Genomic DNA, 23,192 nt, shown 5'->3' on the forward strand with positions numbered 1-23,192 from the left:
GGACAGTGCATGTGGTGGGGAGAGGGGAGGAGGAGAAGGATGTCTGTGGCTCTGTGGGTTTTTTTGGTGTGTTTGTCTTTCTGAAGTTTTTAGAGATCATCATGGGAAAAGCAAGAGTCCTGTGTTTCAGCCGTGGTGCAGAGGGAATTGTAAAAAATATGTTTCATAATATGTGCCTGGATTAATGTTCAGATCTTACTGAGCCTTTCCTGTCATTTGGACCCTGAATATAAGTATGGGAACCCCTGGGAATGGATATGAGCCAGAAGAGCTTCCCATGTCGATATGCTGGGTGCTTATTATTGCAGGTTCTTGCATTAAACCCTTTCATAGGCTGTGCCTCTTCCTTAGTGAATGATTTTTGGGCTGCTGTTGGCAGAGGTTGTAACACAGGAGAAGGGTTAGTGGACACTGGAAAATAGGGAGCTGGAAGGTCAGTACAGGGCATAGTCACACAGCTTCTGGCAAGCCTTAGGAGCAAAACCTGACCTTAGTCCTGGGTAAAAATAAACAGTGTCCTCATTCCTAGCCCTGGGGAGGTATTTCTGTGTCCAGAGCCCCTCCATCTAATGGACAGGCTACCACTGAGAGGCATGCAGGGGTGAGAAGTGTTTCCTGCAGCTCAGGTGTACACAGGAGCGTGGGTCAGTGGATGGGAAAACAGGAGCTGTGCTGGCAGAGGTGCACCCAGGGATTGATGAGTTGTGGCTTTGCTCCTCTCTCCTCACCCCCTCCTCCCTGCTGGCTGTGGGCTGCCAGGGCTGCCCGAACAGGCACTGGGGCGGTGGCTTTACCCAGGACTGTTCATGCTCTCCTGCTTTCCACCTGGAGATGACCTTGTTTGAATTTCTAGGAGAGCACGAAGCTTTCCAGGGTGGGTTTGTTTGCGTTTCTCTCCGAGCAAATACCTGGCTGTCACGTGGAGCTGGAGCAGGTGGCGTGTGGCACCTTGTCCCATTCCAAGGTACTCACAGACCCAAGGCAAAATCATGGCTTGTGCACAGAGCCTGCAGGACCTCGTTAACCCTGCTGGGAGGAGGATGTTGGGGCGTTTCCATGAGGCTGTGCCACTCCTTTGGCACTTGTAGGGCTGCAGGATGGGGTGGGCTGAGGCACATTTGAGGGAGCAGTGCTGGCTGTGTGTGGGCAGCCTGCCTGGCTGCTTTCATGTAGCCAGTCTGTCCTGGATGATTATACAGGAGGGAAACATAAGGGGATGGCAGAACCCTGGATAGACAAGCTGGGGAAGTGCAAGCAAACCCTTGGACCGGGGCTGCTCTGCCTGGCACCTGGAGGCTCTTCACACTGGGGATCCAGTGCACAGCATTAGGGGTTTGAAAAGGGAACAGCTCTAACAGAGATTGTCCCTTTGAGCTGAGCCTGGATGCTGCTGCCCACCTCACTGACACAGCCCTGGACTGCCTTCCATACCTGTCTGCAGTCAGCTACACCTCACCTTCTGCAAGCACCTGCCTGGGGTACTCGCCACCCTAACCTGTTCCTCTAGTTGATGATGATACAACCTGGCAGTTAAGCCCATGTGGGATATCAGTCTTTTATAGGAGCCTCCTGCAACCACTGACTTGAGTCTGGTGTGTAAATTAGACCTTGCTGGTCCTTGCTGGGTCACACTGCATCCTATTCGAGTTTTTTTTGTTTGTTGTTCATTTCCAGTGTATCAGGATTAATTTGAATTCTAATATTCTCTAAAATTTCATCTGTACTTGGGATCATCTTTATCTTTAAAAACCTCTCTTTCCCATTTCTGATGGTTAATGCATGATGTGTCCTTAGGTCAAAACACAGCTGGGAGGTCAGGCTTTGGATTAAAAACTGCCTTGACATAGTCCCTCAGAACATCCTGGAAGCATCCCAGCCCTGTTGCCTATAGATTATGGGCAAAATAAGACCATAAAGCAAGTAGAGATGTCTGCTTTGGGGGCTTAACAGCCTCCTCTGCTTTTCAAATCATGTCATCATAATCTCTCCAAGATTAAGCACTGTTTCAGCTGCGGGGCTTTTTTAATTTCACTTTTTTATGGAATAAAGTGATGGTGACAGATGCCCAAGAGCCCTGGAGGTCAGTGCGTTGTTTATTCACAAGGAACTTAGGGCATGAGCGGTGACAGTTCCCTCTCTTGTCACTTTCTGTCCCTCACTTATCCCTGTCTGTCATCTTCTCTTGGAGCACAAGTCTGCCTGGCAGTGACCTTGCTCTGTGCTTGTATCACCTGGGCAGAGCCTACAGAAGAGGGATTTGGGTTCCTTCAGGGGATTTATTTTGTGGATAAATGTGGCCCTCTCATCTCTCAAAGACATGAATATGCCACTTTATTGCCAAGGAAACTGAGTTGCAGAGGAACAAGCTGCTTCCTTGGATTTTGTGGACAGCTTGGGGCATAATCAGGTGCCATGACTCCTGCTCCTTGTCTGTGCAGATAACCAAAGTGCTTCCTATTCTGGCAGCTGTCTTTCAGACATTGATCTTAAAGCTAAGAGGGAGCTAATATCCTCTATTACAGAGGACTGAGACCTGGAAAAAAACAAGGCAGAATTTAATTTTGCCTGAGTTGAGCCATCTAAAAGCATCTCTAAATCAGAGCTGGTCCCTGCAGCCTCTCTCCAGCCAGGGGCTGCCGGATGAATCACCCTGTTTTCCAGCTCCATCTGGGGATGTGACTCACTGCTGCAGAGCCCATCTCCTGTTGGGTATGGGGGGGTAGCTGGGGCTTCTGTGCACACAGTGGGGTGCTGTCCCAGGGCTTCCAGATGTCTGGAGTGAGGAGTCCAATCCCTTGGAGATCTGGTTATAATCCTAGGCAGCGGGCATCTTTCCTTCAGGCACTAGAGCAGGTGGCTGCCAGCTTGCAGCAGTGAGCAGCAGTGTGGGGAATGCTTGGTGTGCCAGCTGTTCCCAAAAGAAGTGGCAGCAGCATCTCTCCTGCAGATGGGCCTGCTTCCCCTGACCTGCTCAGGACACAGGTGGCTGAGGAGCAGCTGGGTCATGCTGAGGACAGCCACTGTCACAGATCTGGGGTCTCAGAAATGGTAGATACATTTAGCTTCTACCAGTGAACATTCTTCTCTGGCTCCAGAACTGCTCACAGAGAGGTGCTTTTGTGGAGAGGAAGAGGGGTGCCAGCAGAAGCTTGCTGAGACAACACAGAAACGTTTTCTACTCATGATCTCAGCCTCTGGAGATAAGGCTGGAATTTTGACACCCCCCAGAGCATCCTCCCTTGGCCCTGTGTCAGTCCCGCAGCTCTGGACACGGCAGGGAGTATCCTGCCTGTGTGCTGCTCCTGCCAAAGATATAAAGGGTTGGGGTAGGTTTGGGCTGGAGTGATGTGGCAGTGCCATGGATCCCCTCTGGACAAGAGGTGTTGGAGTCCTCTGACAGCAGAAGGTGCCATTTGTGAAAGCTCAGCTTGTGTAATGAACTCTGATGGTGTTGTTGAGGGCACCAGAAGTGACCTGAGCCCCCAAACAGGGAAAAACCTGCCAGGTCTAGCTGGGGCAGGTCACTGTGTGGTTCATTTCTTATGATATAAGGTACATGTTCATAAGCTTTACCCTGCTGGGAATCCTTGTTCGTGCCGCTGCTTGGCACAGCTCAAGCTCTGGGCAGTGCCAGGGTCAGTGCACGGAGGTTTGGGTTACTCAAAGGCAGCCACTGCCTTTTTTTGTGGCGAGGATTTGCATAGTGGAGACTGAACATCTGTGTCATTGGGGTGAGTGACTGGAGGGAGGGGCTCTGGGTGGGACCCAGAGCTCCACTGCCCGGCTGGGTTACACCGAGTGTGCCATGTGCTGCGTACAAAGCTGCCTTTCAGCCAGACCCACAGAATAGGCTTTGTGCCTCCCTGTGTGAGCCCTCTTTACAGAGAGAAAGGCTTCCTCAGAGGCTGCAGGCGCTGCTCCATGACATGGAGCGGTTTTCACCTGTGCCAGGAGTGATTTCACTCTGCCTTTTGCCAGGGCTGAGCTGTTTGGTGTTGCCAGGTGCTTTACTTTTCCCTTGCTGGCAGCTGGAGAAGCCCATTAGAGGAACAAGTTGCATTGGGACCGCTTGGTACCTGGAGAAAGGCATGTGTAACCACAGAATAGCATCAAGAGATGGTTCTTACATCTGGGCTTTATTTAAATGAGCCTAATCTTAAATTTTCCTGCTGCCCTGCTGTAGGGCTGACTATTCCAGAACATGGCTTGGCAGAAGTGTAGGTGTTTGGTTTAGAATTATTTTTTTCTTAGAATCATAAAATATCCTGAGTTGGAAGGGACCCACAGGCACCACTGTAATCCAACTCCTGGCCCTGCACAGGACAGCCCCAAAAATCCCACAATGTGCCTGAAAGCATTGACCAAACACTCCTTGAGCTCTGTCAGGCTTGGAGCCGTGACCACTGCCCTGAGGAGCCTGTTACAGTGCCCAACTTCCCTCTTAGGGAAGAACCTTTTCCTGATAGCCAACCTAAACCTCCTCTGACACAGCTTCATGCTGTTGCCTCATGTCTTGCCTCTGGTCACCAGGGAGAAAAATAATCAGTGCCTGCCCTTCATCCCTTACAAAGATTTTAAAGGATAACCCAATATGACACTGGCACTTAAGTATTGATTCTACATCTTGTTTTTAAATGAACTTGGTGCTTTTGTGCTGGTACCTTGCTCCTCTGATGTGCAGCAGCAGGACACAGCAAATACATTCTAGGGCACAGCATGGGCAATGGGGACTTGTGAGAACCTGGTCCTACATTAAATGCCTTTAAAGGAGAGAGAGTGGGGGAGAGGGGAGCACACAGGAAATTTAAACTTGGAGTTCACTGACCCCTCACAGCCACTTGTGTGGCTGGTTTTGGGACCATGGTTGGGTTTTCTGTGGCTGTCTATCTTGGAGATGGAAGAGGGAACTCTTAGGTGCAGCAGCTCCTAAGATACAGAGGGAGTTATACTGCAGTTTGTAGAGGCACTTCTGCAAACTCTAGTGCAAGCTGATCTGCAGCATTATGTCCTAAAATTTGGCTGAATTTCTCCTCTGTTCCAACTTCCCTGCTGCAGCCATTATTAAATATAATTGTAAGATATGAGGAAAAACACCAAAGAACATTACTAGTTTATGAAACTGGGTTGCCTTAGCTACTTCTGGGGTAGAATTATTAGGAGAAAACCCTCAATTGTGTGAGTGAAGGGCTTCATTGTAGTCTCATATTGTAACTTCCCTTCCCTCCTGTTTAGGGACAGCGGACATTATCTCAGGCATCTATAGATAGTGCCTGAGTCATTCTTTATGGTACAGCTAAAATGCAAAAACATTAAATAATATATCCCTCCAGCTCCTAAAGTAGGGGAAGTGCTTGACACCTCATTTTCCAGGCAGAGAAAAGAATATGTGGAGGAGGAGAGTTACGTGCAGCAAGTCATGTTAGAGCCCTGATGGTGGCTGAGCAATTCCTGACTCCCCTGTTACAACTGAGCTGATCCTCCCTGCCCATCCACCTCAGCATCTTCCTAGGGCAGGATTAGCCTTGGATGAGCAGAGAGGCAAGGTGCAACTGGGATTGGGGTCAAAGGTAAATGTTAGAAAGTGGAAGTGTGATGTCCCGAGGGAGAAACTGCGATTGTGAGCTTAAGTTTCTTATGCAGGGCTGTGCAGGGAACTGGTTTCTGAACCAGAGCCTGAAGACTTTCTGACTTCAGGGCAATTCTGTGTAATACCAGAGCATCACAGGGGTGATACTCTCAGCCAAATGATACATGTGTGGGCTGTATGTATGTGGTGCAAAATGAGTGTGTTCAGGCTGCTGCTGCACTAGGGATGCTCAGGTGAAAGGGCTCCAGGTAGCATTTGGAGCCTAAAGTATATTTAGAATATATATATTTGTGTGGATGTTTGCACAGAGAAAAGTGGCTGTTGTCAGCTTGAGCTTAATGCCCTTCCACAGTTCTCTTCATCAAGTGGCCAAAGAGTTTGTGGGTCTTGGCCCTGAATATTCATCTGAGTTTCTGGCTAGGAAGAGGTTTCATGTCTATGTCCCCCTGGCTGCTACTTTACCTACTGCTGGTTCCTTCATCTGGATGTTACGTGGCTGCAGTGGAGCATCTCTCGTATGGCATGAAGGGAAAGGACACTTGGTCCAAGTCTGGAGTGAGACTTGGACTTGCAGTTTCTTCAGAGTGAGACACTGGTGTCAAAACCGAAGGCTGCCCTTTATCTCCTCCAGCTGTGATGAGGAGGAGCTCACTGTGGCTGGGCAGTCCAGAGTGGACAAGTCTGCTCTGGGTGTCCTGTTCAGTCCAGGTGCTCCCACACTTCTGACAAGCACCACAACGGGCCATCTCAGTGAGTTATCCTAGTGGGTCATCCCAATGGGTCACCCAGGCTCAGGAGAGCCCTTGACCTCTGCCCCTTGTCAACTGCTGCCCTTTGGCTATTGCGCCGCTGCCTCTTTGTTCTCAGCTTTTCTCCATTATACACCCCCTTCCCTCTCTGGGAAAAATCAACATTTGCCTTCCAGAGCCTGGCAAACAGAAGGGGTCTGTATTACATCCTCATGGCAGCCCCAGGCTCCCAGGGCTCCCGTGATAAATCCAGTGGCGTCTGTTGCCAGAGGGACCCTCTGAAACACAAGTTTCGGAGTTCTGTGTGTGTGAAATGAGAGCAGGGAAGTGCAGCGTGTGGACACTGAGCAAATGCTGGGGCTGAGGAATAAAACGTGGATTGCACTGAGGTTACAAGAAGATGGCAAGAAATGGATTTTTAACCTGAATTACCACATTGCTGCTTCGTGTGCTAAAGCTGCATGCAGTGCTGGAGTGCAGCAGGGAGCCAGATGCTGGGCTGGGAGGTTTGCACCAGGACTTCTCCTGCGTGGTCACAGCCATAGCTGTGGGAGTGGGGAGCAGAGCTGCAGGGCAGCTTGGGAGTATTTGATCCATATGGAAATACCACACTGCAGTTTTAAAATTCCTTTCCCCTCCTTCAAATCTGACAGTGGTTTTCTCCAGCTATTCCATGGCCATTGCCAGGCAAACCCGAGAAAGTGAGGTGCACTTGTGGGTCTGGAAGCTGTAAATGCTTGGGGGTTTTGGAAGGCAAAGAATGAGTGGTGATTGTTTTGTTCTTTGTTTCCATAGTACTCTGGGCCTTATCCCCTGTCCATTCAGGCTCCTGAGGACTCTTGTGTTATTAATGTTAATTATTAACTAACACATTTCTAGCTTGCTGAAGCTCTTGTGGCAGCTGGTTAATGTAAGAGTTTGATTATTTCCTTCTTTGAGCAAGGCTGCAACTTGGGTGCATTCAGGTCCCTTCTCTCCTTCCCATCTTTGCTGGGATGCTTCAGATTCTGCAGAAACAAATGGGACCAGATCCAAGCTGCTCTTGTCATGGCTTTCAAAGCTCAGTGACATCCTCCTGCAAAAAACCCCTTTGTTTAGTGAAAATGCTACAAGGCAACTGTTTGTTGAATTCCAGTTCTTGTGTCCTGCTTCTCTCTTGGATTTCTGCAGATAAGAAGTGTGAGCAAGTGTAGAGTGTGGTGAAGACAGGGTAAATTTAGAGGGACAAGACCCCTCTGGAAATCTGGTTAACTTCAACAGTGAACTGAAAGGAATTTTAGACTTGACAGCGGTTACCAGATCCATTCCCAACCAGCAGAGCTCCACAAGAGCAGTTTTCTGTTCCTGTGCAAATCCTTTTCCCTTCCCTCCTGCTGCTAAGTAAAAGAATCCCATAAGCCAGTAAAGCTGACAACACATACAAAAGGCCTGTTTTTCCAGTCCCTTCCAATTTGTGAGGATACTTGCGTTATAAATATGCATTTGCACAAGTCATCTGATGTGTTGGTGTGGTGACGTGGCATCTTTGCTGCTGCCCAGCGGGATTACTGGAACACTCCAAGCAGAAGGATCACAGATGATGACTAACATGCTTTTTCACATGAAAAACTGCTTGTGCTAATTTTTTTTTGGTGCTTTCATGGTTGTCCAGTGTATCTCTGAATGACTATCAGCTGTGAGGAATTTGTGGGCAGTAAAGAACAGAGGATCACAAGGAGTGATGAAATGATCTTGTTCTTTCTATGAAGTGAGTGTCTGCAGACTGAGTTTACTCACCTCTGAATAAATTCATGGGGAAAGGCACAGTCCCTGCGCTGTTTGAAGGCCATTTTAGCTCCTGAGCAATTTGCCAAAGCACTTGAGATCACTCCAGTGTTTTAATCTTGAAGTTGAGATTGAACACCTCTGAAAAGCCAAGACTTTGTTCAAACACGAGCTTGAATTTGTGATGACCGGATAAAAATGTGTGGTGTGGGTTTTGTGGGTCAGCCAAGACAATTTTCTGGCTTTAAGCTCTATGGATGCAGCAATTGATTTCCTGAGAATTATTGCAGTTTAATTTGAGTGAAGAGTTTGAATCAAAGCCTAAACTTGAGCCAAGGTTAAAGTGCTGGGTGCCCTGTCATCTTCTATCACCTTGTACAGGACTGGTCCTTCTACTTATCATAGCCCTTTGCTGTGGTCAGTCCACTGCTGGGCTTGGGGAAGCCTTTCTAACATTGGAAAAATTGAGGCTTAATTTGCTCTGCCCCTTATGATTAGCACAAGCTTTTGTAACATTTCTTTAGTGTTAGAACGTGTTTGGCACCTGCCAGAAGCATATTGTTGTGGTAGGAATACATGCATCCTGCCCATGCCAATTTTCCTGTGGTTTCCTTGAGGGTTATCTGACATCCAGCCTCGGGCCAGGTTCTTTCAATGTGTTAATAGCACTGTGCTGATTAGCAGTGTTGTCTGGCCCCAGCCTGGTGATATCCAGCTCCCACCTCAGGGAAGTGGTGTTTTAGGCTGTCTTTCTATGCTTAGCCTTTGACCCAGACACACACAGTTTGTTGGTGTGCCCACGTGGTGGTGGTTGTGTTGGAGAAGGTAGTGGTTCCACTCCTGAGTCTGTAACCAGTGCCCCTTGGCAACAGCATCCCTTCATTCCATCAGCATCCCTTCATCCTGGTGAAAGCTCAGTTTGCTGCCAGGGATATTTGATCCAGAAGGAAACCATGCACATGGGTTCAATGTTGGTTTTGTTTTTTTTTTTCCTAGCTGTGCTCAGCTTCTCTGTAAAGAGTTTCTGTTACACAGAATCTGGAAAAGTGTCTCTTATTCTTCAGTGCATGTTTCTGATTAGTACTGGAAATGAACATGAATTTTTTTCCTTTTTTTTTTTTTTAACCATATTCCTTTTGAGGTTAATGTTGCAAGTGGATTTCAAGTTAAGGGAAGTGAAATTTGTAATTGTGTGGTTCATTGGACTCGAGCTCGAAGCAATAGAGATTCTTCTTCCTTTGCTACTCTACAAACAGATGTCCCTCCCTTGTGGTCCTCAGCTTCCCCAAGCCCCTCTGTCCCCAGCTGTCTCCAGTGACACCACAGCTCCACGTGCCAGGATGTCCTGTGTCAGCAGCTCAGGCTCCAGCAGCTGGTCTGGAATGTTGGAGAAGCCACAGACATGGTGGTTGTGCTGCATGGATCAAACCCTGTGTGGGTCTTCCTCCTGTTAACAGCTCCAGACCATGTTACTGATGAGATCTTCTCCAGCCACTGTATTTTAGGAGCTTTTAGAGCTTGCCTGGATGAAGAGGGATGAAATACAGCTGTCAGGGAAGGCAATCCTCCTGCCCACTGTCTGCATAGTACCTGTGAAGTGGATACAGTGAGACAGAATTCACACCCTAAAGGTATTGTGGTAGATTTTATGCATCCTAACAGGGAGTGGAAAACCCTGTCCCAGCAGTCAGCACTGGTACCTGTGCAGGGCAAAGTGACATCCTTGCTGTCCTTTATATCCTGCCTCGCTGACAGCAGGATGGCCTGAGGAGATGGCAAAGGGCAGGATAGGGTAGAGGAGTCAGGGCTGGGTGTGTGCAGTGCATGGGCTGCTGCTCCTGCCCTAGAGGGAGCCAATTCTATCAGCCTTTGCTTTAAAAGCTGCTGGTGTTGGGTGGGGGCTGTAGACACCTCGGAAGGGTTGTTCTGCTGAGGAGTGCCAAAGGTGAAGTTCAGAGAGAGCTCTGTGACTTGATCCATAGCTGTACACCCCAGGAAAGAGCTCTGGGGAGCCAGGAGTGTGGATATGCCCAGGAGGAAACTGGTCTTGGACGGAGGTGTCTGCAGTGCTGTCTGGACACCCTGCTGTGTTGTGCTGGGTGAAGAAGGAAGCTGAATTATCTGATCTCAGACCTTTTGGTAAATACATGTAACAGAAGCAAGGGTCATACTGGCTGCTCAGATGAGCTGGTGCCGCTTTGCTGACTCCAGCACAGTGTGGGATGGCTCCTGCTGGGTTTGGCCCATCCCTTTCTATCACCACCTTTGTTTGGTTTGGGTTCTCTTGTTTGCTTGCTTTTTGTTTTTACTGGACTGTGTAGAGAGAGTGAGTTCCTGAGTTGCATCCTCCATTGTTTGTCCTCACGGCATGGTTTCTGTTGATAATGGGAATTGCTCATTTGTTCTCTTGAGTTTTACATCATATGAGTGTAGCAGCATGGATCACTTACTGTGAGGAGAGAATCAGTCCCACGTGGTCTGTCTCGTTACTATTACATGCATCCATAAAATTTGGGATGTATCATGCAAAAACTCCCTTTTGGGGAATGTACATGTTGACTGAGGTGAACATCTCTGGCATTTCCCTGGTTGGCTTTAGGTTCAGATTCAGCCAAGTCAGCTAGAAAAGTTGCTCTGTAGCATGGACAGTTTCTCTAAAGAGGCTGGATTCATTCTCCCTGCTGCCCTGAACCATGTATCCAGGTAAACATCTAGAAGATGCTTCTGTTTCAATACTGGGATGACTTACATCCATCATGTTTTATATCAACAACTGCAAGAAGCACAATAGAGTAGAACATTTGTCCCAATATTGTCTGGAGGGAGTGATTTAACTGTGAGCCTGGCTGGGATTTTGCTTGCGCTGCCATGACACGGAACAACTCTTGACTTTGGCAGTTGCGAAGGAGATCCCAGTGAAGCCCAGTGTCCTTGAGTACTGCTGCCTTTCTGCTGTGCCACGTGGTCCCAGCCTGTGGATCTGGAGGAAATTAGTCATTGATTATAAAACATGAAAAAATATTGCTCAGGGAGTGAGCCAAGGTGAGGCTGAGCTGGGCAAGCGTCAGAACTTTGTCCTGCTGAGGCACATCCGCTGGGTTGAATGAGCCCTTCTTGGACTGACTTGACTTTAACTGTCGGACTCTTCTGTTTTCAAGTCGTTCTGCTGGGAACAAGGGGAAGAGAATTCCTAATTTCAGCTAAATAAAGCATAATGCATTATGCTTCTTCGTCCAGCGCGCTACAATAAATTTATAGCGTGGCTTGAGGGCATTTGAACAGCGTTAAGAGGGAAAGCTCATAGACACTGTGTCTGGGGTGGAAACCTTTGATTTTTGTTTCACAGCCCTACAGCTCAAATGTGGGGCTCAGCCTGCTGCTTCCAGGCTATAAATAGAGGTAACCCCAGAACAGGCTCAGCACGCCGATGCTCTCTGGTCCTGCCCACTCCACCGGCTTCCTGGCACTGTGTTCACAGCAGCATATTTTTAGCTGTTGCTTTCTCATTACTTATTTTATTTTTTGACAGATCTTCTCTTCTTGCCTTGCCAGGCTGCCAGGTTTCCCTGCTGTTTATCTGCTTTCCAGGACTGTGTCTGGATCCTCCCTTGGTGGAAGGGCAGTGGGACATCGCAGATAGCAAGCTTGGCTTGGACTCCATAGCATTCCCTTTTCCCAGACTCTCTGTTAAGGTATTAGGCAGCCTGGATGAATTTCGTGTTTGCTCCGTATTTTCTCTTTGTCCGAAGGGGGATTAACAGCATTATCATGTATTATTAATGTTGTTAACAGGCAGTGGAGAAAAAGCTGTCAGAAAAACTTCCTTCTAATGCTGCCTCCAACACACAGCAAATCAATTGAGCTTGTCTACCCATTTAAAAAGGGTGTGAACAGTAATTCCAGGGCCCCAGAGAAAACCTGTGAGACAGGGCATATAAACAAATTCTCAGAAATGTTTGCATACAAGCCACAGGCTCAGCCAGGGCACGGATGCTCTGATGGCTGTGCTGTGTTGGATGCTCCAAGTCCTATGTGTGTTTTTCCACTGGAGTCGTTGCTAAAGGGAATAAAGCCTATTTCCTATGTGCAGTCCTGTCCAAGCTTGTAAGCTCCTCGTTCAGCTTCCGTCCTGCTTTGCTGCAGACTGAATGAAGTCTTTGAACCCAAAAGGCTGTGTTTAACCAGCTCAGCGTGGCTGCATATCTGCGTTCCTCAGCGTGCCACCCATAAGGGATGATTTTTCTCTGGTTTTTGAGCAATCCTAAAAGCCAGATTTCAACACTGCACCTTGTCTGCACACAGGCAACACAGAGGTGTTTGCTCTCTGTGTGGAGCTGAGCCAGGACGAGGCTGCTCTTGGCAGCCTGTCTAAAGAAGTGTCATTTAGAAATCTGTTGGGCAGAGGAAATGTGCCTTCTCATTCCTGCTAGTGTCCAAAAAAGCAGTAGACATTTAGAGAGGAGGAAATAATTAAGAAAAACATTTGGGGACTGGGTTTAATGGAAAAAATATGTTTAAAATTTATAATGCTGGTTGTAATGCACAAGTTCCTAGAAACTTCAGCCCTTCTCTCTCTGTCAGTCAGGGAATTACAGACCCGGGTGTAGCAGCAGTCTGTCCTGCTGCAACGCAGGTAAAGCTCTCATAGAAGACAAACTGGGTGTTCACGGATGTGGGTGGATAGTCCTGGCTCTATTTTTGGCCCTTTGGCTGGTGGTGCTCTTTAGGGGGCAGAGCCAAGTGAGGGGGTGGCTCTGGGTGGTGCTGGCCATGGGTTCTCTCTGCAGTGCTGTTTCCCAGGACCAGCCCTGTGGTTCAGCCACATAATGTTGTAGGCACAGAGGCTTTTTATATTAGAAAAGGAAAGGGAGAGAGCAAACACACAAATATATATACATATATATATATATATATAAGCAGAGGGTTCTGAGCATGAGATACTTTTTCCACATCAAGTTGCCAGGCAGCCCTTTTTCCTTCCCTGCCTCCATCCCAGGGCTTACTGGTTTGATAGTTTTCCTGCCTTTTTTCTCTATGTATTTATTCTTAACAAATTTTTATCCTGTATGGTGCAGTCTTCCAGCTGACAAGGTTTGTAAGGTTGTGACTATGTTACAAATCACTGTTTGGGGTTATTCTGCAGCTTAAACTGGTGTCGTTCTAAGCCCTCTGCTTATTGTCCCAACAGATCTGGTAGATGGTGAGAAGGTAGTTTAAATAATATAATTGAACAGCAACATCATCTCAAAATCCTGGGAGTTTCTTACCTGTTTGCAGGGTAGAAATCCTGATTCAATATTTTTATGTGCTGAAGGAGGGTTTATAATGAGCTGAGGAGCTTCTGTGGCTTGACAGCTCCAGCATCTGGTGTCTGAGATGACAGATACCATCCTGGAGTTGTTGTTCCTGCAGCAGGACCCACCAGAGACTGGGCAGCTGTCAGACCTTCTGAGAATCCCTATACCAGGACATCAGAGCATTTGGGGTGATTTCAGGACATATCATCCCACCTGAGGTGGTTCACTGCTTTTATTGTGGTAAGAAAAGGAGAAACTGAGGCACTGATCAATGTACAGTTTCAGCATATGGCTGTGTTTGAACTAAATTATTTTCAAGGGGAATTCTGGTTCTTGCTGAGTTTTTCAGCCTACCTGGGAAGCAAGTGTCCTGTCAATCACCGTTTTTACGAACAGGTAGCTGGGGCAGCAGAGAAATTAAACAACTTGCTGATGGATTAGAAATGTTGTTGTAGTCAGCAGGTCCCTCTGGCTTGCCTGGAGTCTGGGAGGCACTTTGGAGTTTCTGATGACTTTCCTAAATGGGTATGGGAATGGAGGTGCATCTCATGGTCCAGCTGGTCTGACCCCATGACAGGGTTCTCATACACAATGTGTTCTCAGGATGCTGGGTGCAATCTAGTGAGTAGTCTCTGCCAGTGCATGTCCTGAAATTGCTGTGCTTTCCTCTCCCTTCAAGGAAGCCTGTCTCTGGAAGTGCTGCACTTGTCTCTAGGATAAAATATCCTAGAGCGAGAGGTGAATGTGTGTGTCCCACTTAATGATTTCAAAAGTTCCCTCTGGTGTTTCTGGAAACCCTAAATACATTTGTGGGTTTGCTGTGTTTGAATAATAATGTTTGACATCTTCAGGGAAAGGTGGAGGTCTCTCCTCAGGTGTTTTCCTGTTTAAAATAACACATAACACTCCTTGGAACACAGAGATGGTTGTGCAGGGCAGATTCCCTAAAGAAAACGTGCCTTTGCAGATGTGGAGTCATATCAGGGAGATAGATTCACATACCATATTCACATAAACTCCCCATTCAAACCTTCTTCTTGCTTTAGGAATCAGCCGGACCTCCAGCGGGAGACTTCGGAGGCTCAGCGACCAAACGAGTCCAAGTAAGTTGTGTGAATTTCTCTCTTTGAAACTTCCTCATTAAATAAAAAAACCATTTAAATAATTGAGAGAATGCAGGTGGATAACACTCAGAAATCACATCTTCAGCCTCCTGTCATGGTTTGAGAGGCAAAGCTGGCTGCTGATAAATGAAGAGCTGGAGACAGAAAAAGAGTACAAGTAAAATATGTCTTTTTAAAAAGCCCCACCAAACTATGAAAAGGGAGAACAATATAAAATAAATTATTAATTCCTTACTTCCTAACAGCTCCAGAGACAATAATTAGCAAGCCCCACTTCAATTCAAGGGGTCTAACACAGGGCAACAGCAAGCAGGAGTGGCCTGAGGATGAAAGGCAGCTTTAGTCATTAGTAGCTCTTTCGGACTCTCCTTAGCTATTATATTTTATTGGATGTGGAGATTTATGGATTATAAGTGCTTGTGACTAAATTTACAGTCCTAATTACAGCTTAATGTTCTGGAAGCTGTTTCTGATTCAGAAGGAAGCAGGTGGGAGGGTTTGTTTTTCTTGAAAAAGGTGTTTTCCAGCCTCAGGAAAACAGTAGCAGAATTCTTGGTGCTTGTGAGTACCCGAGGCCATGTGCTCTGCTTGTCTGTGTGGGACTTGGGGCTGCCCAGGGACAGAGACACGTCCCTGGTGGTTGTCTGCATTGGCCTGACCCTGCAAGTAGAAAATTTCACTGTTCTCCTCTAAAATACTCAGAGGGAAGCTGAGACAGCCCACTTCTGGGCTTTTGTTTCTGGTAGCACGTTTTGCTGGCTGTGTTAGCCCTCCAATGAGCCTGGGCTGCTCCTCAGTTCAAAGCCCTGTGGGAAACATATAACCCATATTAAGGTGCCTTGTACATCACAGACATTATTCTTTATTAGCAGGTGCTTTGTTGCCATTGAAACCTTCCCATGTGTTTTCTTCTCTGAGATCATAGAATCCTAGAATGGTTTGGGTTGGAAAGGACCTTAAAAGACCATCTAGTTGCAACCTGTGTGACCTCCCCTTGTCTCATAATTTTCTCCAGGATGCTGACAGTTGTCTCTGCTGGTTGTTGTCTGTGCCCCCAACAACCCTCCTTGCCTGCTTGTAACCCTGCTCTGGCCACACTTGGTTCAGGGTTTATCTACTCCCACCCCATTGGTCTCTCTGTCACTCAGTTTCTCCCTCTGGGCTCGATTTGCTTTTTCAATTCATCTTCTCAGCCCTCATATCCTGTCTCAGCTCCCAGATGTACTTATCAAAACAGTCGTTTTCAGCTTTTCCCTCGGCGTGGGTGGGAGCAGAAAGCCACCCTCGGGATGCCTTCCTGGAGTGCTTTGCTGGATTGAGGCATCAGCACATGTGGAATGGGAATTAGTCACGGATGTCTGGTTAAATGTGTACTTAAATGCCCTGGGAGCTGTGTCACTGCCTGCCTTGCCCCCATCTAATGCTAGTGACCAGCACAAGGACAGGTATTTATGCTATGGCACAGGTGAGGGTGACAGGGGACATGGCACTGTGACACTGTCCTGCTTTGCATCTGAAGCTCCACAGCCGTGCACCGTCACCACCTCCAACCCTCGTGTTGTGATGTGTCCCTGGGAGGATGTAACTGTGGTCAGAGCGGGCCACTGCACCCCAAACTGGTGTCAAGTGGCAGGAAAAATGCATTGGGTGATAATTATTGGGGAGTCACGGTGTTATGTGAGTGCTAAAGCTTCATGGCAGCAAGAGGTCAGGGCAGAAGAACTGAGCTGCATTTTAAAGCTGACGCTTCAGAAGTCGGCCACCAGCGCAGAGCTGGTAGTTTTGAGCTGAAGTGTGTGTTTATCTTCTGTATATGCAAAAACAAAGCTGCTGTCTCAGCCCTGGCACTGTGTGTTTCCATATACATACGTCCGAGGACAGAAGGGGGAATTGGTACAGCTCCAAAGGGAACTGGGGTGTAGAGAATCTAAATTGACAGGCACAGCACATTTGTTCAAGCTTGTTTTCTTTAGACTCTAATTATATACTTTTCCACTTTTCTGGTGAGAGACCTTGTAAATTTTAATCTTTTTTTTTCAGGTTAAAAATCAAATGAGCAGTTCAGTCCTTCAGTTTACATTGCAGTAAATATTTATGACTCCATATAACTGCAGTTCAATTTCCCCTTGTTTCAGGTCCAGATTTTCCCCTCTGCACATCTGGCCTTGCACCCAGAAGCTTTTATTCCTGTAAAAGATAAATTGGGGTTGGGATGACAGAGCAGTGGTTGCAAGTGAAGCGTTGCAGAGGGGTCTTGGTTGCTTTGGGCTCTTTGCCACCCTAAACAAAGAAAAGGATGACGTGCATTTCCATAGCCACCAGCTCTTGGGATCTAGGTAGCTACATCCATGGATTGCCTTGGGGCACATAGTAAGGGCAGGAACCTGGAGAATTAATGTTGGCCTCTCTTGGAAATCTCATTCTGTGACTCAAACTTTCTTGTCTATTTGAAAGTGGTTATATGGCATTGGCATCGGCATCCAAAAGTGCTCTGTGAGCAGCAATTCCAGGGCTTTGGAGCTGTGGTTTTGGTTTTTGTTTTGTATGAGCCTGGTGCGTAGTCCCAGGTAAGCCAGTGAGGTGGGATTCAGAAGTCCCTCTCCAGCTCTCTTGGAGCCCCTTTAGGCACTGGAAGGGGCTCTCAGGTCTTCCTGGAGCCTTCTCTTCTCCAGGCTGAACAACCCCAGCTCTCCCAGCCTGTCTCCAGAGCAGAGGGGCTCCAGCCCTTGGAGCGTTTCCATGACCGCCTCTGGACTTGCTCCAGCAGCTTCACATTCTTCTTGTGTTGAGGGCCCCAGAGCTGGAGGCAGCACTGCAAGTGAGGTCTCAGGAGAGTTGAACAGAGGGACAGAATCCCCTCCCTTGACTTGCTGGTCACAATTGCCCTGTAGCCCAGGACAGGTCTGGCTTTCTTGCCTGGCAGTGCACATTGCTGGCTCATGTTGAGCTTCTTGTCCACCAACATCCCCAAGTCCTTCTCCCCAGGGATAGTCCTGATCCATTCCCTGCCCGGCCTGTATTTGTGCTTGGGATTGTCCTGACCCAGGTGCAGGATGTTGCCCTTGGCCCCACTGAACTTTGTGAGGTTCACATGGGCCCACCTCTCCAGCCTGTCCAGATCCCTCTGGATGGCATCCCATCCCTCCAGCGTGTTAACCACACAAGTTAAGAATGGCGTGTCAGGGAAGTTACTCCCGCTTCGGTTTCCTCCAACTGTACTTGATGAATTTGAAGGAGAGAAGTATTTGCTGACACTTGCCATCCGGAGCAGCGGTGTGTTCCCCACTCGGCCAGAAAACAGCCCAGAGCAGCTGGAGTGGAAGAAATCGGCATCGTGTTCCTCTCGGGCAGCCAGCTGTGCTCTGTACTTTGATTTGTTTCCAGCCTACAATTCACTTTTTGCTAAGAGGAAGGAACTTCCCTGGCAGGGATAATACAGGAGAGGGTCCATTAAAAAGGTAGAGTTTACTGATTTAGCTAAACCAGCATATTTTTTTTCTGTGTAGGTGATCGCGGGGAGGACGATGCCTCCCAGTTGTGTTTCAGCAGCGCTGCTCCTGCACCAGTGCTGTTTGTGGGTCAGGTGCTTTGTTCACGAGAGGTCCCAAAGGGGTGGGAGGGGGAGCAGGTGCCTCAGCTTTCCTGTTTCAGCCTTTGTCTGGCTGTGTGGCTGCCTGGAGCCGGCCGGAGCAGAGCAGGGGCAGGCTGCCAGGACCAGCTGCGGTCCAGGGCAGGCTTGGCTTTTCCATCCAAAGAGCAAGAGCACCAGCGGCCCCACTTCTGCATCATCAGCAGCTGGCTGAGGATCAACCACAACTTGTCTCAGTGCTTTTTGGAAGGGTAGGGCGTAATTTTGGAGAGGCACGAAGCTCAAGGCCAGTTATCTGGGTTATGTTAGAAAGGGGCACTGGCTGATGTCATGAAACCTTCGCTGGGACAGTTTGTCTTGTATTGTCTAAATACTTCTCTTGGGTATAAAGCAGAGACGCTCCCATCCCAGACATTGTTTGCACCAGCTCAAGCCCCTTGTTCACCCTTTATGATGGTGGTAGACAGGGACCAGAAGCCACAGTGGGTGGACCAGTGTGGGCTGGAGATGCAGGAGGAGTGAGGTGATTCAAAGGTGCTGGTTGTGGTGTGAGCCTGTGGCCTTCTGCTCAGGGCACAAGCTCTAGGACCCCACTGACCACAATATCACTGCACTGCCATGCTGCCCAGGGCACCCAGGAGGTCTCTGCAAGAGCTGGTATTAATAAAAGTGGAGAGATTATAGTCTTACATTAAAATATCAACATGATGGGCACAGATAGTTCTTGTCTTATTTTGGTTTTCCCTGGTCAATCCTTGCATTTTGCCTTTAATAGTTATTGATGTTCCCATTTCATAGCTGGGGGAAAGAGAGCAGCTGAAAGCTGTGCCTTGAGCATTGCCTGCAAATCTGGGGATCTTTCCCCCTGGGCACTGAAATGGAAAGATGAGTGGCCAGGTGGATGGAAGAGCTGAACACACATAGCTGTAGGCACAGCTTAAATTGACATTATCACTTTAACAAGGACAGCAGGATATCAGCAGCATTCACTAATTTGGGATGCTCCAAATTCACGGTAGATATGGCAATAGATCTTGCTGTTTCCCTCAGTTGATTTAGTACTTTGCCCTGAGGACCAACTCCTCTTGTTATGCCGGGAGTCTGTAAGAGACTAACTCTAAAAATTCATTTATGTGAAGTTGTGGGTTAACCAGAATAGTGGAAATAAACAAAAGAAATGTCAAAAGCCGGGGGCTCTCCAGTGGAGCGTGCATGATGGCTGTTACATAAGCTAATTCGGAGTGCTATAAAAACCATTAGGTGTGTGAGGGGTTTTTCCTCAGGGAAGAGCTGTCAGAACTGTCACACATCTGCAGCTCAGACATGGGCACCCCCCACTCACAGCACAGCCCTCCACGTGTCTTCGTGTTATCTGAGGAGACTGAGGTTGGGACCCCCTCCTGTAAACCTTGATCCAGACCTGCAACTTATCCTCCATCTGTTTGTAGCTTCCCGCTGGCATCCAGCGGGATCCAGGCTGTGCGTGCAGCACTTCTGGTCCAGCTGGAGGCTGGGGAGATTCACAACATCTCTTTGCAGTGTGATGTCAACATCTCTTTGATGTGTGATGAAATGGCCTCAAGTTGTGCCAGGGGTGGTTTAGATTACATATTAGGAAAAATTTCTTCACTGAATGTGTGGTCAGGAGCTGGAACAGGCTGCCCAAGGAAGTGGTGGAATCGCCATCGTCCCTGGAAGTGCTCAAAAGTTGTGTGGATGTAGCAATTGAGGACATGGTTTAGTGGTGAACACAGCAGTGCTGGGTTAATAGTTGGACTCAATGATCTTGTAGTTCTTTTCCAACTTTAACTGTCCTAGGATTCCATGTTTTTAGCACAGACGTGCTTTCACTGCGGTGAAGCAGCTGAGGGGTTAACTGGAGATTGTGGTTGCAGCCTCATTGCTCTGGATGTGTCCTTAGATGAGGTCATATGAATTTCTTTGGGCAGCCTCTATTCCCCTTTGTTTTAAGCACCAAACTGGTCACTCCAGCTGTTCTGGTCTCTGTGCCAAAGTGTCCCCATGCACACGCACCACTCGCTCCCCTCGGGCTCCCTGGTGACAAACCCTCACTTGACACGTGTCCTCTTCATCACACATGTCCTTTCTTATCAGGAGGCCAAAGCAGCAGAGGGTGAAACTTGGTCACAAGAAAGCTTGGAGAGTCCCTTCTGCAGCAGCACAGCTCTGTAGGTGATTCCAGCTCCAGGCAACAAGAAGTTAAAGCAGAAAGGCTGCTCCCAGTTCAGGTGCTGGATTCCTGCACGGACACACACAGGGCGGTGCTTGTGTAATGTTGACACGTGGACTCTGAGCTGCCTGGGACAGTCCTGTGGGGCTCCCACGTGCTGCCAGCAGAGCTGTGTGTTACTCACAGTGAATGAGGGAGTGTAGGCGCCTGTGTGCACAGCTGAGAAATTAAGGAATAGTGATGGGTGCCGTGGGCCTGTGCTGGTGGGGGGATGTTCTGCTTGTCCTGTTCCTTTACAACACCCATGATTCATCTCCAGTTTCAAGTATAATCTTTTTAATCCCAAAAGGCTACTGAAAGTCAGAGTGAGGAGGTAGATCTCTTGATGCTTTCTTCCTACAGCACCTGGCACTGTGGGCTCTGGTGTGAGGAAACCGAAATGTAAGATACAAATCAGTGGTTCAGGAATGACCAGGGCTTTAAAGCTCAGTAGCTTTTGGGGCTTCAGCTGCTGACTGTGTTTTGAGATAACACTTTTCCTCACTGGAGTGTGATGCAGATTTGTTGATGAATGCTGAGGAGACCCACAAGGTTCCCCTGAGGAAAGGAGATGTGGCAGTGCAGAGTGTGGCTCCTCCAGGACAGGAGCAGCAGTCCTTGAGCAAGGTTATTTATCACCTCAGGAACAGGCATCTCTGCAGGAAGCTTCTAGTGCCCTCTCAGAGAGCCTCACATCAGCCTGCAACAGAGAGCAGGGAAGCAGAATGGCAGTGGACTGTGGTTTTGTCTCATTTGTTTGTCCCATCCCATTCTAAAGGATGGAGGAAAAAAATCTCAAGTCCTCTAGAGTAAAACAGTGTGCTGGGAGAGAAATATATTCATTGTCATCTCTGCCAGCCTGTGAGGGCACAGCTGTGGTGGGATGTGGATGACTCAAGGTGCCTGTGCAGGAGCTGATGGGGCAGGTAGAGGGAACCCTCCTGGGGCTGGTGGCAGTGAAAGGACACACTTCCAGCCAGGGCACTGGAGGAATGGGACAGCTGTGGAGTGTGAGTGTGCAGGGTACAGCACCTAGCACCTTTCTCCTCAGGAATGGGGGAAAATGAATGAAAGGAGGAAGAAGGGCTGGTGAGTCCTGGCTTGATGTGTATGTGCTAACTCATGAGTGTTGGTTACCTAAGAAGCTGTGTGTGGTCACATTTCTCTCTGTTACATGCATCTCTTCCTGGTGTTTCTTTTCTTCATCTTTTTGTTGCTGAAACGTCAGTTTGCAAATTGCTCTTGGGCATGTTGGCAGGCCAGCTCGTGGCTGCTCAGCTTTCCCTCTTCTCCCTCAAAGCCTGGTGTCCCTCACCACATGGGCAGAGACCAGTTCCTGAGCCCTGGCTGCCCACCACAGGCATCCTCTGAGCCTCCAGGGCCAGTGCCTCCGGTGGTGGCCGGTGTTTACCAACCCCCTAATTGTACCTTAGGCAGAGAGAAGGGATTTACTCCTTGCTATATTTATCTGCTGTCTAGGACTGCAGGAGGGACTGCCCTCTGTTGCAGGGATGGCTTGTTTGGAAAGCAGCTCTGCAGTAGGATTAGTGGATAAGGCACTGTAGATGTTCAGGGAGGACCTGCAAAGTGTGAAGTCTCTCTACTGAAATTTTGGTGGCCAGGAAACCAATGAGTGAGCTCCAAAAAACACACCAGTAGCAAGAGATATTCCAGACTAACCAACTCATTGGAACAGTCCCTCCTTGGTTTAATTTTTCTGTAGTTTGATTTCTGGTCAAAAGGGTGTTATGATGTTCAGAGAAATGTCCAGGCCTGGATGATTCTGCTGCTAAATGAAAATATGGTCTGCTGCACAGTTCTGGGGCATTTTCTTTCCTTCAGTGGATCATTCTTTCTCCAGCAAGGGGAACTTAAGGCAAGGTAAGATGATGGTGGTGTCTTGTTGCTTCATCCTACCAAGGCAGCGTCTCTCTGTGTTGCAGTACAATAACATGGTGAAATCCAACCCTTCCTGTGGCTTTCCCAATAGACAGAAATACTTTGAAAATCCATATGTTGAGAAGGTGAAACAACCATCTCAGCAGGTTTGTCGTTGCATGAGGTCTCCCCTCCACGCCAAGGAGCTGAGTGCTGCATCCCCCTCTCCTGTGCTGCCTGTATGTAAAGTGCCTAGAAATTGTGCAGCTTTTCAATTAGATCAAATTGCCCAGAGTCACATGCAGCCTGGCCTTGAACCCCATCTAATCTGGCCTTGAACACTTCCCTGGGCAACCTGTGCCTGATACCTAATCTAACCCTGCCCTCTGTCAGTGTGAAACCATGCCCCTTGTCCTGTCACTCCATGTTCTTGTTCCAAAGTCCCTCTCCAATTTCCTTGGAGCCTCTTTGGGTACCAGAAGGGTCTCTAAGGTCTCCTGGGAGCCTTCTCTTCTCCAGGGGGAACAACCCCAGCTCTCAGCCTGACCAGAGCAGAGGGGCTCCAGCCCTCAGAGCATCTTCATGGTCTCCTCTGGGCTCGCTCCAGCAAGGACACCTCCTTATGTTGGGGACCCCAGAGCTGGACACAGTGCTCCAGGCTGGGCCCAGCGCAGAGCAACAAATACAACAGTGCCCAATGGAACCCTGCCTCCCCCCAGCAACTGCTTGGTGGGGAATGACCACAGGCCTTCAGGTATGGAGTAACCCCCTGTTTCGGGGTCTCAGGGAGTGAGTTGTGGAAGACAGAGTGTCGAGAGGGCAAGACTGATGGTAAGGAGGAGTCCAGGAAGGAAAACACAACCAGGGAATTGTGGAGGAGTTAATATTTATCCGAAACTCCCTGTGCTCTCCTGGGAGGGTGAGGGTCCAGTCCTGCCTCGCCTCTTGCTCTGCCCTGCCAGGTGCTGTTAATA

At 48.4% G+C, this 23,192-nt stretch overlaps 1 protein-coding gene across 2 annotated transcripts in view; it reads left to right on the forward strand.

Annotated features, from left to right (window-relative positions):
* The window catches only part of SEPT9 (septin 9), a 136,579-nt gene that overhangs the window by 9,920 nt on the left and 103,467 nt on the right, over positions 1-23,192 (forward strand). The window contains exon 2 of one of the 2 annotated variants that reach the window (XM_027691562.1): positions 14,444-14,500. The exons of the other annotated variant lie outside the window; for it this stretch is intronic. Coding sequence (XP_027547363.1) covers positions 14,444-14,500 — 57 coding nt within the window. The remainder of the gene's footprint in view (positions 1-14,443; positions 14,501-23,192) is intronic. 2 annotated transcript variants of the gene reach the window in all.

This window comes from Neopelma chrysocephalum, unplaced genomic scaffold, assembly GCF_003984885.1.
Source record: "Neopelma chrysocephalum unplaced genomic scaffold, ASM398488v2 Primary Assembly neopelma1_84, whole genome shotgun sequence".
Lineage (NCBI taxonomy): Eukaryota > Metazoa > Chordata > Aves > Passeriformes > Pipridae > Neopelma > Neopelma chrysocephalum.